This window comes from Saccopteryx leptura, chromosome 2 (assembly GCF_036850995.1).
Source record: "Saccopteryx leptura isolate mSacLep1 chromosome 2, mSacLep1_pri_phased_curated, whole genome shotgun sequence".
Taxonomy (NCBI): domain Eukaryota; kingdom Metazoa; phylum Chordata; class Mammalia; order Chiroptera; family Emballonuridae; genus Saccopteryx; species Saccopteryx leptura.
Genome location: NC_089504.1, coordinates 385,907,570 through 385,923,228, shown reverse-complemented (window position 1 = coordinate 385,923,228; position 15,659 = coordinate 385,907,570). Strand labels below are relative to the sequence as shown.

At 46.3% G+C, this 15,659-nt stretch overlaps 1 gene segment (V, D, J or C); it reads right to left on the bottom strand.

Annotated features, from left to right (window-relative positions):
• Positions 1–7,124: 7,124 nt before the first annotated feature.
• LOC136392475 (immunoglobulin lambda variable 5-37-like) lies at positions 7,125–9,394 on the bottom strand. The segment is given in 2 exon segments: positions 7,125–7,474; positions 9,340–9,394. Coding segments are annotated over 2 exon segments (405 nt in total).
• Between the last annotated feature and the right edge of the window lie 6,265 nt (positions 9,395–15,659).

Sequence of the window (15,659 nt, the reverse complement as noted above, 5' to 3'; positions counted from 1 at the left end):
TCATCTTCTTTAGCTATTAGAGAAATGCAAATCAAAACGGCAATGAGATACCACCTCACACCTGTTCGATTAGCTGTTATTAGCAAGACAGGTAATAGCAAATGTTGGAGAGGCTGTGGAGAAAAAGGGTCCTGTTTTCTTATCCATGCAGCTACCGTATGTCTTTTGATTGGATCATTTAATCCATTTACATTTAAGGTTATTATTGATATGTAGTTGTTTATTGCCATTTTCTTCTTTAAAAGTGTATTCCTTTTTTGCTATATTCTTTTTCCTCTTTGATCTGTTTACAACAGGCCCCTTAACATTTCCTGCAGCATTGGTTTGGTTGTACTGAATTTATTGAGTTGTTTTTTGTCTGGGAAGCTTTTTATTTCTCCTTCGATTTTAAACGATAGCCTTGCTGGATAAAGTAGTCTTGGTTGTAGGTTCTTGTTCTGCATTACTTTGAATATTTCTTGCCATTCCCTTCTGGCGTCAAGTGTTTCTGTTGAGAAGTCAGATGTCATCCTTATGGGAGCTCCTTTGTAGGTGATAACTTTTTGTTCTCTTGCAGCTTTTAATATTTTCTCTTTATTGCTTAGCTTTGGTATTTTAATTATGATGTGTCTTGGTGTAGGTTTCTTTGGGTTTCTCTTTAGTGGAGTCCTCTGTGCTTCTCGGACTTGTGAGAGTTTCTCTTGCATTAATTTAGGGAAGTTTTCAGCTATCATATGATTGAACAAAGTCTCTATCCCTTGTTCTTTTTCTTCTTCTTCAGGGACCCCTATGATGCGGATATTATTTCTCTTCATGTTGTCACAGAGCTCTCTAAGAGTTTCCTCTGACTTTTTGTGTCTCTTTTCTTTTTTCTTCTCTGCTTTCATGCCTTCATTCCAGTTGTCCTCTAACTCACTGATTTGATCCTCTGCTCTATCTATCCTGTTTTTAATTCCTTCCATTGTGGTCTTTATTTCTGATATTATATTTGTCATCTCTGACTGATTCTTTTTTATCCTTGCTATTTCTTTATTTAGGTTTTCATAATGACCATTCATTGTTGTTCTAAGATCCCTAAGCATCCTTACAATCATTATTTTGAACTTCGCATCTGGAAGTTTGATTATTTCCATATCACTCAGTTCATCTCTTGAAGGTGTCTCTTGTGGTTTCATTTGGATTGCACTCCTCTGTCTTCTCATCGTCTGTTTTTGGTTGTTTTATTTGTAGAGTTGGTTGAGTCTAGGCTTGGTGTTGTCTGCCTCCAATTTTCAGTTGTGTTATTTCTAGGTCTTCTTGGGTTCGTATCAGCTGTTATCTGTAATCCACTTTCGGATTTGGGCAGCTTTGAAGTCTTGATTTGTTTGTTTTCTTAACATGTGATAGTCTTGTTTACTGATCTCAGCAGGGGGCTTCCTTGAAACTGTATCCAGGAATGGGATGGGTGTAACCTGAGACTCTGAAGGTCTCTTTAGCCAGCTAATCTCACTGGGGGCAGGGTGTTTTCTCAGCTTCAGTAGGGGGAGGTGTATCTCATATCTCCATGGAGACCTGAGTTAATGCCCCTCCTCCCCACTTCTTGTTTTCAGCTGTGTCTTGTTGTGCTGATTGGGGCTGGATAGATGTCCGGAGATCTCTGATTCAGAAGCACTTCAGCTCTTTTTTGTGAAAGGTTCAGTCCCTCCCCCAGCTATGGCCGCCTCCAGCACAGATGAGTTAGCTTTTTTAGTTCATTTCCTACATTCCTTAATCCCTCACAGTCTGTCCCTCTCCCTGTCCTTTCCACTTGGGAGATAAGCTGGTCTTTTCAACACACCTGGCTCCCTGGTTGCCAAGCAAGTGGCTGTGAGCAGTAGTTTCTGCTCTTTTCCCTCTGTTAGATCCTCTCTGGGCTCTCAGCCTCACCCCCCCCATTCCTGTAAGCAGAGGGGGTTCAGGCGCTCCCTACCAGGATTGTTGTGGCTTCTTTGCTCCTTGATTTTTGAGAGCTGTTCTTGCAGTTCAGAGTTGGTTTTTCATGCTGATTTTTCCTAAATTGATTTGTATTCCAGTTTGGTGGTGAGAGCTGGGTGTCTGTGCGTCCGCCTACTCCGCTGCCATCTTTTTCTCCCCCTCTATCCTGAGTTTTCTAATTCTGCAGGTCACTTGAGAAAATCCGACATAAACCAGAAAAAGTTGTCTCCCCTGAGGCAACCCATCAGCAAGCGGGGCTTCTGTCAGGGGAAAAATGAGTTTAATAGGGACAGTATTCCCTAAGTGTTCCCCTTGGGTTTGGCTCTAGGTATGAGGCAGTGAGAAAGTGACCTTTTGATTATTCCCTGGAGTCAAAGCAGAGGAGATAGGAGGGGCTGTAGCAAGGGGGTAGCAGTCTGAATTCCTCTGGGTGGTTTACAACACAGGAAGCTGTTTGGAAATGCAAATGCCCCTGGCTGGCTGTTCCACTAAAACCTTTTGTCCCAATCACCTGGTGCAGCCCTTGAGCTAAGAAAGAGGGTTCTTTATGAGAGAAGACCACTGGTCACTATAGGGGAATTGGTCAGGGACTTGGGATTCCTGGTGCCTGAGGGGGTGGGGCCGGCACCAGGAGCTACAGGAGGAGCTGCTGCGACAAGTGGCACCATGGAGCCCAAGTGAGTGATGTGCAACCTCCGCCACCCCGAACACTATGGAGGTGGCATTGCCCTGGCTGCCACTTTACTTTCTCTGCCTCAATGGTAGCCACCTGGCCGCCTGCTGCAGCTCCCGCTCTGCTTCAGCCCGGTCTCCCCCCATGGGTAGGTGTGCGCAGGCCACAGGGACAATGGCCCATGATGGTATTCTAGACTGCCCGTGCTTTCTCCAGGTCTAGCAATTCTTCACTTGGCCAGTCTGCTCTAAAAGTTTGCCACTTTCATTCACAGAGAGTTTTCAATGTACCTTTAGACAATTTTTACATTATACTGTGTGTTCGTAAAGTCATGGTGCACATTTGACTGGTCACTGGAAAGCAACAAAAGACGATAGAAATGTGAAATCTGCACCAAATAAAAGAAAAACTCTCCCAATTTCACACCTATTCAGTGCAGTTCAATGTGGGCTCATGCACAGATTTTCTAGGGCTCCTTAGGTAGCTATCCCGTATAGCCTCTACAGACTCGTCACTGACTGATGGCCTACCAGAACGGGGTTTCTCCACCAAACTGCAGGTTTCCTTCAACTGCTTATCCCACCGAGTAATGTTATTCCTATGTGGTGGCACTTCGTTATAAACGCGCTGATATTCACGTTGCACTTTGGTCACAGATTCGAATTTAGCGAGCCACAGAACACACTGAACTTTTCTCTGTAACGTCCACATCTCGACTGGCATGGCCGTGGGCCCCTCCGCTGTATACAAGGTGTTATGTCATCATCTGTGCGTGCGCACATGCTGCCACATCATCCTACAGAAACTGGGAGGGTTTTCCTTTTATTTGGTGCAGATTTCACATTTCTATTGTCTCTTGTTGCTTTCCTGTGACTGGTCAAATGTGCACCATGACTTTACAGACACACTGTGGTTATCATAAAATCTAATTTGTAATTCTTAAGCATACACTCAAGAGGAATTTAACTCTTACTTAGCCCTCCCCCTATTGTTACAAACAATATTAGCACAAATGACATTCCTAACATCACAAAAGAAATTAAAAAGGTTTGTTCTAGTCTTCTAAAATGTCACTCATTGGGTCATACCCTGAAGTACTAAAGGACGGAGAGTTTTCAGACAAAGGTTGACATACAAGGAAGGAGATGCCCTGCGAGGAGCCCCAAACTGCAAACTCAGGCGCAGGCACCTGAACTCCTTATTCACACACCATTCTCTCAGGAGTTTTTGGTGTAGAGATAAAATAACAAAGCAAAAGCAAAGAATGATATCTCAGCAGGAGAAAAATCATAGAGAGGGACCTTTGAAAATAAAGGTCTCTAGGATATCATGTAAAAATACATGAAAACAACAAAGCAAGCAGAGGGTAAACATATAAGAAACCAAATTCCCACATGTCCTGGGACTCTGCTTCAAAAACAGGCTTCATATTACTCTCCACTGACGTCTTGGCCCTGGAGAGCCTGTTGTGTGAGTGGGATCACATCTGATCCTTGATCACAATAGTTTCAAACTGGCTAGCCACAGACAAATTACAGATTGAGCAAATTGCAAATTTGCTCTACTCACCTCCGGAGGCTTTCCTGGTGATTCCAAATGGGAGGACAGGCATGCTGATTGTCCATGGCTGACAGTAGGCCAGACAGAAAAGCCCAGCAGGGCCCTGGAAAGTCTCATGTGGCACTTCCCCTGCTGCGTTTCTGTCCCCAGAAGTCAGGCTGAGGAGGCCAGTGGCCCTGCTTGTGTGTGGCAAAGACAAATGTGTCCAGAGGACAAGATTTCACTGGGGCCTCCAAAATGCTGTATCACAACAGTGAAAAACAGATGTCTTGCCACACAATTAAGTAACCAAATTAAGGAGTCTTTATTTTAAAGCCAGCAACCTCACAAAGAACTAAGTCTTCAAATCTAGTGGGCCCGAACATAGTTTAAGGTTAGCTTTTAAAGACAAAATTACATACTGATTAAGGAATGGGCAGGAGAAGAAGCAAGCAGTAAAACAAAGCAGTGGAACATGCTCTCTTACAATGTTTATCTATAAGATTAATTCAGGGAGAAACATTCCAGACACATCTGCAACCTTGCGGAACTATCCAAGGTCACAGTCTGGGAAACCAACCTCAAGGCCAGGGGTAGGGAGTTTTTTTTAGAAAAAGTACGTTCTGCTAAAAGTCTCTTTATTTAGAGAAAAAAAGTTTTGCCAAAAATTACTCATGCTAAGGGACTCTTTTTTCTATATTTCAGTTCCTACCTGGTGATTACTGTACTGGGTGAGCCTTGCCACTGGATTGATTTGGGAGCTGGGGTTGTTGTCAGGGCTCCCGTCAGCTCCCCGTCCTCACTGCACACGTCCTGGCTCTTTATCTGTGTCTTTGCCATGAGAACATGATGTCGTCAGAGAAGAAAGGACTTTGTTGTTCATGAATCAGTGTGTTCTCATTTACACTTGAACTCACCCTGGCAATAAATATATATACCCTGCGGTGGGCAAAGGTAGGTTTACAGTTGTAATACAACTAAGTAATACAGTAATTAATAAATAATAACACAAGGTGAAATGTTGTGGTTCATGTACTCATAAATGTAAACATACTTTTGCTCACCCTTGACTATACAGATATAATATATAGCTATCTGATAAACTTAACATACTTTTTGTCTAGTTTTGTAATATTCCTCAACATTGCCATAAAAGCATATCTCATCTCTTTTCAGAGCTTACTTCTTCATTTCTGACCTAAATTGCTCCTGCCCTGTTGTGTCCTAAACCACATTAGCCCTGATAAAGTTCATGTCTTACGAGTTCAGGAATATTAATAGGGTTAGATTTATAAATTCTAAGTTCAAAAAATATATATTTATTCATTATCACACCAAACAAAGAACCACAGAGGGAAAGGTATGACAAGTCATGTGGTCACAGTGGAGGAAGTGAGTAGGTGACAGGTCTGAGAGTCATATCCTCTCAGGGAGGGTCCCCAGCACCTGGAGCTCAGGAGTCCTCAGAGGGTGACCTCCAGGAAGCAGAGAAAGCAGCTTCCCTGAGTGGTGAGGGGGCAGGGGACGGGCATCAAGCCCAGGCTGGGAGCAGGGCCATGCAGGGAGGCAGGAGAGGGCCCCCGAGTCTCCCAGGTCACAGATGCCAGACTTGTGCATTTCTTGTCACCTGCCCAGTAGCTCTGAGGGATATTTTTTATCTGAGTACAAACTGATTCTGTTTGAGTTGGAAGGCCAGTAATAAAAATATATATTTTATTGACCACTGAAGACAGACCAAGGCAAGAACATGAGGCTGCCTGGTTTAATAGCCCAAGTGACAGCAGAGGATGTCTTGTGACCGGCAGGTATTGGTCACAATCAAAAACAGAAAAAGAATGGGTCATGGGAAAGATGAGGACACAATATTACCTTTCTTTCCCTTGGCACAGGGGTACTTTTTGCCTGGGGTGGTATTTATCTAAGTGACAGTGATAGTCAGCCTCCTCATCAGGCTGGAGGTCAAAGGAGGTCAGTGAGGCCATGTGCACAACCAGGAGCCAGACAAGAGGGCTGGACCCCTGACACTCAGGCATTTTTGTCCCAAGTCACAGGTGCAGAAGGGTGCGCTTGCTGGGTGCTAACTGTGTTTGCTCCCTCATGCTCAGGAGACCATGACCTCAGACCTAGGCTCATTGAGGGCTTCATAGGAGGAGTGACAGACACTGGGAAGTCCTTGCTCCTGATGTCCCTCAGCCCAGCCCACACCCTGGATTGTTGTAAAGCTCCAGTGGGGTGAGAGGACGGCACAGTCATGGTTTCAGGGCTAAGGAAGCCCCCTCTCAGGAGTCCACATGGCCCTGAGTGCTGTTGGCTATAAGAGCGTCTCATCCATAGGTCAACACAACCCCTCCCAAAAGCAGGTTTCGCATCTCCCCAGCAAGAGTGAAGCATTCTCACCCATAAAGAACCCCCAAATATTTATTGACCTCAGCCACAAATTTCCTTCTTGATACCCCCTCTCTCCTGATTGAACAGCAGGTGCAGGTACCCAGCAGAGGTTGCACCAGCTCTGAGCTGGAAGTCCTCCCGGGCCGGACTTGCCACCCGGGACCTCACATCATGGGGCCCCGTCTATGGTACTCAGAGCTCTTCCACCGCCTGTGCACAGGTGCTTGGGAGGAAGGGGAAGGTCACTGCTCTGACCTCTGGATGGGCAGAGTCCTGGCTGTGGAGGACGATCCACATGTTGGGACAGTCCCCGAGCTATGAAAAGTAAAAAAAGTGTTATTTGCTTATTTCAAAAAAATAGCAGCAGTCCCACGAACTCTGGTTTACCACACATGACTAACAGGCAAAATAAAAGTGACATAATGAGGAATTTAGTTTTGATATTGGTTTTATTTTCCTTAGACTTCAGAAACATGGAATAAAAAATGTATAGTAGAGATTCTAAACCAGAAGTTACTTCCAAATATAGTTTACATGTAGATTATTTTTTTAATGCTCATTTGTTGTGAATTAAGACTGTGGAGGTTGATGTTTATGTCCCACTTCCCCATCTGTGTGTGTCACTGTGAGGAGCACCACTGTGCCCGATCATACAGTAATAGTTGGTCTCGTCCTCAGGCTGGAGCCCAGAGATGAGGAGCCCCTTATTGGCCGAGGTGTCTTTGGATCCAGAAAAGCTGTTGGGGACCCCGAATCCCAAACTTGTACTTGTATAGTAATACAGGAGATACCGGGGAGCACTCCCTGGCTTCTGCTGGTACCAGTATATACCATAGCTGCCAACACTGAATCCACTGCTCAGGGTGCAGGTGAGTCTGGCTGATGCTCCAGGAGATGCAGAGAGGGAGGGCGGCTGATTCAGCACAGGCTGGGACAGGGAACCTGCAAATACAGACACATGTCAGAGTTGACACAGAGACCATGGACAAGTTTTTTTTATTAGACTGAACATAAAGAGAATGAAGAGGAATAAGAGATAAGAGGCCTGGTCCCCAAGTTCTGTCCCCACCTGTGCAGTGAGAGAGGAGCACGAGGAGGAGAGGGGTCCAGGCCATGGTGCTCACAGCCCTGAGCCCACAGTGGGGCTGGGCTGCCCCAGGCCTCCTTTTCTTCTCCGCCCTCTGCCAGAGGAGGGGCTGTCCATGCAAATGTGTGTCCCTCAGTGACCGCCCAGCCCCTCCCTGAGCCCTGGGGCTGAGCTCAGCTCACACCCCACACTGAAGAGGATGGAGGTGGCTTCCCCTGATGGAGAGCCCTGGGAGGAAGCACCTGCTGAGACAGCACAGGAATATCTAACATATCTTCAGGATTCAAATGGTTTTAATTTATTTTCATCTTACTTTTTCTATAACATTTTTAAAAATGGAAGAGGTCCAAGTTTTTTTAAAAGCAGGTTTCACAGTGTCAAATGTGTGAAACACTTGTAGAAAACATAATATTACGGCCTGACCAGGCGGTGGTGCAGTGGATAGAGTGTCGGACTGGGATGCAGAGGACCCAGGTTCGAGACCCCAAAGTTGCCAGCTTGAGCGCGGGCTCATCTGGTTTGAGCTAAAAGTCTACCAGCTTGAACCCAAGGTCGCTGGCTCCAGTAAGGGGTTACTTGGTCTGCTGAAGGCCCACGGTCAAGGCACATATGAGAAAGCAATGAACAACTGAGTGTTGCAACGCGCAATGAAAAACTAATGATTGATGCTCCTCATCTCTCTTCATTCCTGTCTGTCTGTCCCTGTCTATCCCTCTCTCTGACTCACTCTCTATCTCTGTAAAAAAATAAATAAATAAAATAAAATTTAAAAAAAAACAAAAAAAAAACATAATATTACAGACCAATAATGTTAAATACTGATTTAGATGTTCTAAATAAAATATTAACTAAATGCCAGAATAAGTTGATGTACACTTATAATGTGTCACTTTATGTAATACAACATAATAATACATGATTAAAGCCTGACCAGGAGGTGGCACAGTGGATAGAGTGTCAACCTGGGCTACTGAGGATGCAGGTAGCCAGCTTGAGCGTGTGATCATAGACTTGAGCCCAAAGGTCACTGGCTTTAAGCCCATTGTCTTGGCTTGAGCCCAAGGTCTCTGGCTTTAGCAAGGGGTCATTCATTCTGCTATAGCCACCCCACCCTGTCAAGGCACATATGACAAAGCAATCAATAAAAAACTAAGGTGCCACAACTATGAGTTGATACTTCTCATCTTTTATCTTGTTTGTCTGTCCTTGTCTGCTTCCCCCCCCTCACTAAAAAATAAAATAAAATAATTATAATTAGATAATACTGTCTCACACAATTTCATTCTTAGGACAGCAACTGAGAAAAGTTATCGTGAAGGGTGACATTTTCACAAAACCAAGAATAAGCAATGTGACTTTTACTTTTATTATTATTCAAAATTACTCTGCAAGTGTCCAGCAATTCAACAAAGAAGTGAAAACAATAGTTGGGACTCAGCATTGATGGGAACATACCAGTCAAAATTCTTAAAGATCCAAATGCACGATACGGCCTTAGACTGTCTGGTGCAGAAGTGACAATAGAGATCCCCCAGTGAGTGACCAGCTACTCACTCTGACTAGTCCTGGTCACAGTCAGGGACAATGGAGCAATGGGCAGAGCAAGAGGAGCAGAGAAAAGAGCTCGGCCCACGTGCCCGAGGGGGAAGAGCACTGTGTACGTCGGAGCATCACCCAGGTATGAAGTAACAACCTGCTTCCCATTCAGGCTGCATCCTACGTGACTTCAGCATGACATTTATGGGGTTTCTGTCTGAGTCTGGAATAAACCCCATGGCAAAGGCTTCCAGTGCAGAATGGGGTGACTTTTTGCCAATGTTGTTAAGCCAAATTTGGAGGGACCCAAAACATGAAAGACAGAAATAAGGTCCGTAGTTTACACACCAAAGCTTTATTGTTTAGCTTGGCCAAGCGGCGGCAGCTCCGACAGAAATCTGAGGGAGAGCGCGGTGGCCCTTTGTTCTACTTAGTTTTTATAGTTTTGTAAGTGGGAAATACAGAAGCAAAAATTGCAATTAGGAGCCCCTTACCACTATTGGTTATAGTCATATGTCCTTTAACATGATAGAACCACGTTCAATTTGCAAACCATACATCATTTTGGAGAAAACAAAATTTACAAGCGAACACAATGGTAGAAAGATGTCTCTTTACATATTAAAGGCATTCCTATATTATCTACTGTTTATCTGCCATATCTCTGTCCAGAGTCACACGTGTTAACCACACACATTTACATAGGAGAGGTAGTTTCCGTGGGGACAAATGCCTGCAAATGGCTCATTGCTATAAGAAAAGGTTTATTTTGGCTTTTCTCTCCCTGTACCTGGCTAGCCATTCACCCCTTTCCCCACAGGCATGGTGGAATGTCTGGGAATCCATGTTTTCCTCCCATTGCATTTACAATACAATGCCAAGGGGCCATCCTGGTCATGCCAATCACACAGTACAGAGACTATTCTCACAATTTCTCTGCACACCTTAGTCCAAATTAATAAAATGTTCTCCAAGCCTCCTAAAATATTAATATTAATTCTGTAGCCTTTGGTACTTTACAACACCTGCGGGTGAAATGGCTCAGTGGCTCCTCAATGTGACCAACATGCTGAGACTAAAGCTTGTGAGTCTGGTGTCACAGCACCTGATCCTTGTGGAACTGAGAAACCAGGTCCTTTGTGAATTCGGGGTCTCCTTTCCATAAACCTGACAAAGACTCACTCTGTAAGCTCTGAGAGAGAAGGACTTCAGGACATTATGGTGACACCACAGAGCTCTGTCTTCTGCGGTTCCATGGGGGGATTCAGCCCAAAACTAACTCTTACCTTCGGGACAGATTTTCTAGAAGCTGACTTCCTCCTGGAAATGCGTTCAGCTCCCCAATGTCTAGAAGCTCCAACCAGTCCCAGATTTGGACAAAGACTCCAAATTGAGAAAGAGGGAGCTGACCCAAATTTGAAGCACTGAGGAGTGGGAGGTAGGCCCAGGAGCTCATAGAGAAATGGGGAAAGGGGTTTCAGAAAGGGAGGGGGTCACACATGAGTGAAAACACTGTTTGCCCAACTTCTCCAGAAGGTGATGGGTGGTTTACTAGCTGTCTGGCCCAGCACCCACACTCTGACACACTGTATGACTCCCCCTGCTGGTCACAGGACTCATATCCTCCAGCCACTCTGATGTCCAGAAACACACCACACAGAATGGTCTTTTTACAGCAGTCTTTATTGGTGGTACTCTCACTAGAGTGAGCTGAGAGAAGATCTTTCTAAGTCACTGTGGTAACAGATATATGCTCACACTTGGATATTTATCTCCATAAAAAACTATATTTTTCAAAATGTCGATCTTTGTCCACTGTACCCATATAGCTTAACACTCTGCTGTGCCAGACACTGAGCATATAGGTAACAGGACAGGTAACAGGTGCAACAGGAACACATACGGTGCCGGTTTCCCTGGAGCATGTGGGGGTGCGCATGCGGGAGGCGGGCCCAAGAGACCTGGTCAAAGCTGTGCGGTGTCAGTCAGATCGGGAGGATGTCAGGTGATCCCCCTGGCAGAGTGGGGAAGAGCCATGAGTCAGAGGTCAGAGCAGGTGACATGGCCAGAAAGGGGAGGCTGCTTGCCGGTGACCCTGGGTAGTAACCACTGACGGTCAGAAAGGTGGATCCTCTGAGCATGTGTGTTCAATACCTGCTAATGGAATTGGAAAATCTGAGAAAATAAATATTTCTGTACATAAATCCTGAAATCCATTTCTGTTATTTTTTAAAGTATGTGAACGTTTGTTATCACAACCACAGATGTAGTCACCACTGCGTTGCCTATATAACTTGCCCGTTGTGCCGGTGTAGCTTTTTGTTGTTGTTGTGTTCACTTATATTATCCTTAATGGTCCTGAGTTATGCACACTATTGTCAGTGGGAACCCAGCCTGCATCCTTTCCTGGGGCGGTTACATGGTGCTCTTTGAGGACCCCACATGCAGGGTAAGGATGGACCCGCTGTCCTGGAGCACCGTGTGATCAGAGAGGCTGCTGTCCACGCTGAACCGTGAGCCTCAGCATCAGCATCAGGCGGGAGCCCAGCGATGGTCAAGGAGAGCAAGCTGCTGTCCCAGAATGAATAAAATGATCAGCCTCAATAGCAACAAGGGGACGTAGCACTGACGGAGAGCAGAGACTCACTCTTAGGCCCTGAGACTGAAACCCATCCCAGCAGAGCAGGTGCTCAGGGCATTCCCTGGCTGCCCTGTAACAGGACCCCAGCCACGCTCATGTCGCTGCTGGTTCCTGCTGATGGAGAGTCTGCCTCTTGGAGATTGCTTTTTAAATTTTATTGTTTATTGATTTTAGCAAGAGAAGGGGAAGACAGAGAGAGTGAGACATAACATCAATCTGTCCTGCATGTGCCCTGACCGGGGGTTGAACCAACAACCTCTATGATTGAATACGATGCTCCAGTCAACCAGGCTATCCCGCCAGGGCATCTTGGAGATTTTAACACTGAGAACAGTGGGTCAGCACAGGCTGAGCCTTAACTTCTGGAGTACAGAGACACCTGAAAACTGCAGAGTCCAGAATAGTATGCACTTAGAGCGGGGGGGGGGGGGGGTGCGTGTGAGTGTGAGTGTGTGTGTGTGTGTGTATGAGAGAGAGAGAGAGAGAGAGAGAGAGAGAGAGACTTTGCCCCATGGACCTTCAGGGAGCCATTTCCTCAGCATAAGGACAGGTGGCCTCCTGTCTCCCTTATACTCTCTCCATCCCCTGAGGGTGGTTCTCTATGCAAATCCATTCCTGGGACTGGTCCTCTGTAAGAACCTCTGGGTCCTGGAGCTCCAGCTAAGGAAGGTCACTGTCCGGAAGGCCACTGATCAAGCACCAGGGCACATCTGACACAGGAACGAGGAATTTGGTGTAGATTAGCTAGTATGACGATTCCATTTAGTCAGAAGTCCAGGTCTCGAGGAGTGAGAGAATTCTGTCCTCTGCTGTCCCGCAGGCACAAGAACCAGAGCTGTGGGGTCTTCAGTTCTGGAAGCACAGAGTGGGCGGTGGGCACACGGCCCACTTCTCCCTGCAAGTCTCACCACAGCCATTGTCCACAGTGGCTGTGATCGCAATACCTCCTTGGGGATCACCAAGAAAGTGTCTATTATTTTTTTAGAAAAGGGCAAATGCGTGTGATTTCACTAATCTCAGCAAAATGTGTGTGTAACAAATTAGTGCTGATTTCATTAGAAAACTAGTATTGTCCGTAATGAGAAAAAACATTCTATTTATGCTATATATATATATATATGCAGCAGGCCTTCATTTGTCTGTGACATCAAGACTAACATTCTGAAGGACCTCAGTGATTCTGAAAGAGGAATAATAAATATATCAATAGCTCCTATATGTCAGTAATTCAAGGCTCATTAAATCAATTATAAGGAAAATCAATAATTAAACTGTCATATTTAAAAGACTGGCTGTCGGTGGTGGGGAGGAGACAACTACAATTTGGAGAGCAGAGTGGGAATAAGATTATGAAGAAATTTTTATTGTGATCTAATACTTGTTAATCACCCTCTTACAGCAAGACCTCGTCAGTTTTCTCTGATAACCAAACAGGGAGATGGAGCCAAGACCTGAAGGGCCAGAAAGACCAGGAGGGGGAGGTCCCCCAGCAGAGGAGGGACAAGGAGGACAGAGTGAGGGGCTGTCAGTGCTGGTCTGTGGATCTGGGTCCAGTTAGAATTGAAGGCTGATCCAGGGAGCACAGGAACCAAATCACAGATATAGTGGCCTGTGAGTGATTTTTCTTCACAGAAAGCTGTGTGGAAATCTCAGGAACGCCCATTAGCACCTGAGAGAAGAAACTGTGTCTGTGACCAGGGTGAGTATTAACTCATCACTGTGGACGAATCAGCAGCAGCACAGTATTGACAGTTTGCGGCATAAGATTAGAGGGTGAACAGGACTGACTTAGTGGTCATGTGTAGGTGCAGACACAGTGTTAATATGTTAACTTAGTACTACCCAGTGGGCACGGGCAGGTGGGCTCTAGTATGTCACATGTGTGGGTTCCTGGAGTGCCCAGCACTTCATAACCGAGTCCCTCAGTCCTGTTGTAACAGGACAGGTCCCAAACAGTTGTAATTGCAGAGTCTCCCCTCAGTGAGGCACCACCACAGAAGTTTCTCTATAAAAAAGGCTCAGAGACAAGGACTCTGTGCCCAGAGGTTTTTGTCTCACTTCCTCAGTATCTGAGACACTGTGAGTAACGGAAGCTGCTCCCACTGCCATGAGCTGTAGCACAGTAATAGTCCGCCTCGTCCTCAGGCTGGAGCCCAGAGATGAGCAGGAGCCCCGCATTGGCCGAGGTGTCTTTGGATCCAGAGAAGCGGCTGGGAACCCCAGAGCCCTGGTACTTATCTGAGTCTGACTTGTAACTCAGGAGATACCGAGGAGGGCTCCCTGGATTCTGCTGGAACCAGTCTATCCAGTATCCATCAACACTGGAGCCACCACTTAGGGTGCAGGTGAGTCTGGCTGATGCTCCAGGAGATGCAGAGAGGGAGGACGGCTGAGTTACCACAAACTGGGTCAGGGAACCTGCAAACACAGATGGCACATGAAACAAAAACTGAATTAAACTTCCTCAGAGTCTGAACCAAAGTGACTGATACAGGTTGGACGGCTGCCATGTGTCCCCGAGTTCTGTCCCCACCTGCGCAGTGAGAGAGGAGCACGAGGAGGAGAGGGGTCCAGGCCATGGTGCTCACAGCCCTGAGCCCACAGTGGGGCTGGGCTGCCCCAGGCCTCCTTTTCTTCTCCCCCCTCTGCCAGAGGAGGGGCTGTCCATGCAAATGTGTGTCCCTCAGTGATCATCCAGCTCCTCCCTGAGCCCTGGGGCTGAGCTCAGCTCACACCACACACTGAGGAGGATGGAGTGGCTTCACCCCTTGGGAGAGCCCTGGGAGGAAGCACCTGCTGAGACCACAGAATGATCTTTTCTCAAGGGACTCCTACAGGCCAGAGAGGACACAGTTATAGTGTTCCAATCGGGGAGCACAGGAACCAAATCACAGACATTGTTGCCAGTGAATGATTTGTCTTCAGAGACAGCTGTGTGGAAATCTCAGGAACGCCCATCAGTACCCATTGTGGGTGACAGGCCACACAGCTCCTCATGGCCAAAGTCCTGAGTGTCCAGCTACAAGCATGTTCTTTTAGCTCAGTGGTTCTCATACAGGGTGGTGTGTCCCCTCAGGGAATACCCGGAACTGTCTGGAGGTGTGTTGTGTGTCATGATTTAGAGAGCAGAGCCTACTGCCTTGTGATGTGTGGAGCCCAAATAATGCTTCTTATTTTTCCACATGCACAGAACAGCCCTCTCCTGAAGCAATGACCCAGCCCCATTGTCATACATCCAGAAGCTCAGGAACTCTATTCCGAACTACATGATCTCCATAAATTGAATGCAAAAGAAATAGGCAATTATCCATCAAGACATGGTGGATGTTAGATAAGAAAATAGACTCGTGAACCCACAATATCAACACACACTTTTCATCAGGGGACAGAAGAGAGCAGACCCAGGACAAGGAGGCTCTGGGAACTTTTGGTCTCGCTCCCCCATGGGCCAGATCCACTGTGTGATCGTAGCTGCGGCCATAACTAGACAGACAGTCGTCATCGGCCTTGTTCCTAGGATGGAACCCAGAAAGTGTCAGGGAGGTGAGTTGGAAGAACTGTCGATGGAGCCAGAGAACCAGTCGGGAACCCCGGGGGCTCTTTGGTTGTCCTCATATATCACAGTGGTGGGGGGACCACTGCCCAGGTGTTGCTGGTACCAGTACATATAATTGTCCCAAAGTTGCCACTGCTAGTGGTGCAGGAGATGGTGGCCTTCTGTCCTGGAAGCCCCCATCCCCCCCAAAAAAACAAGGCTTTTTCAACACAACCTCGGACCAGGATCCTGTAAGGAGAAAACAACATGGACATCAGTGGCGACAGAATAGACCCTGTTCCTAGGGAAATGGGAAAGGTCATCTTTT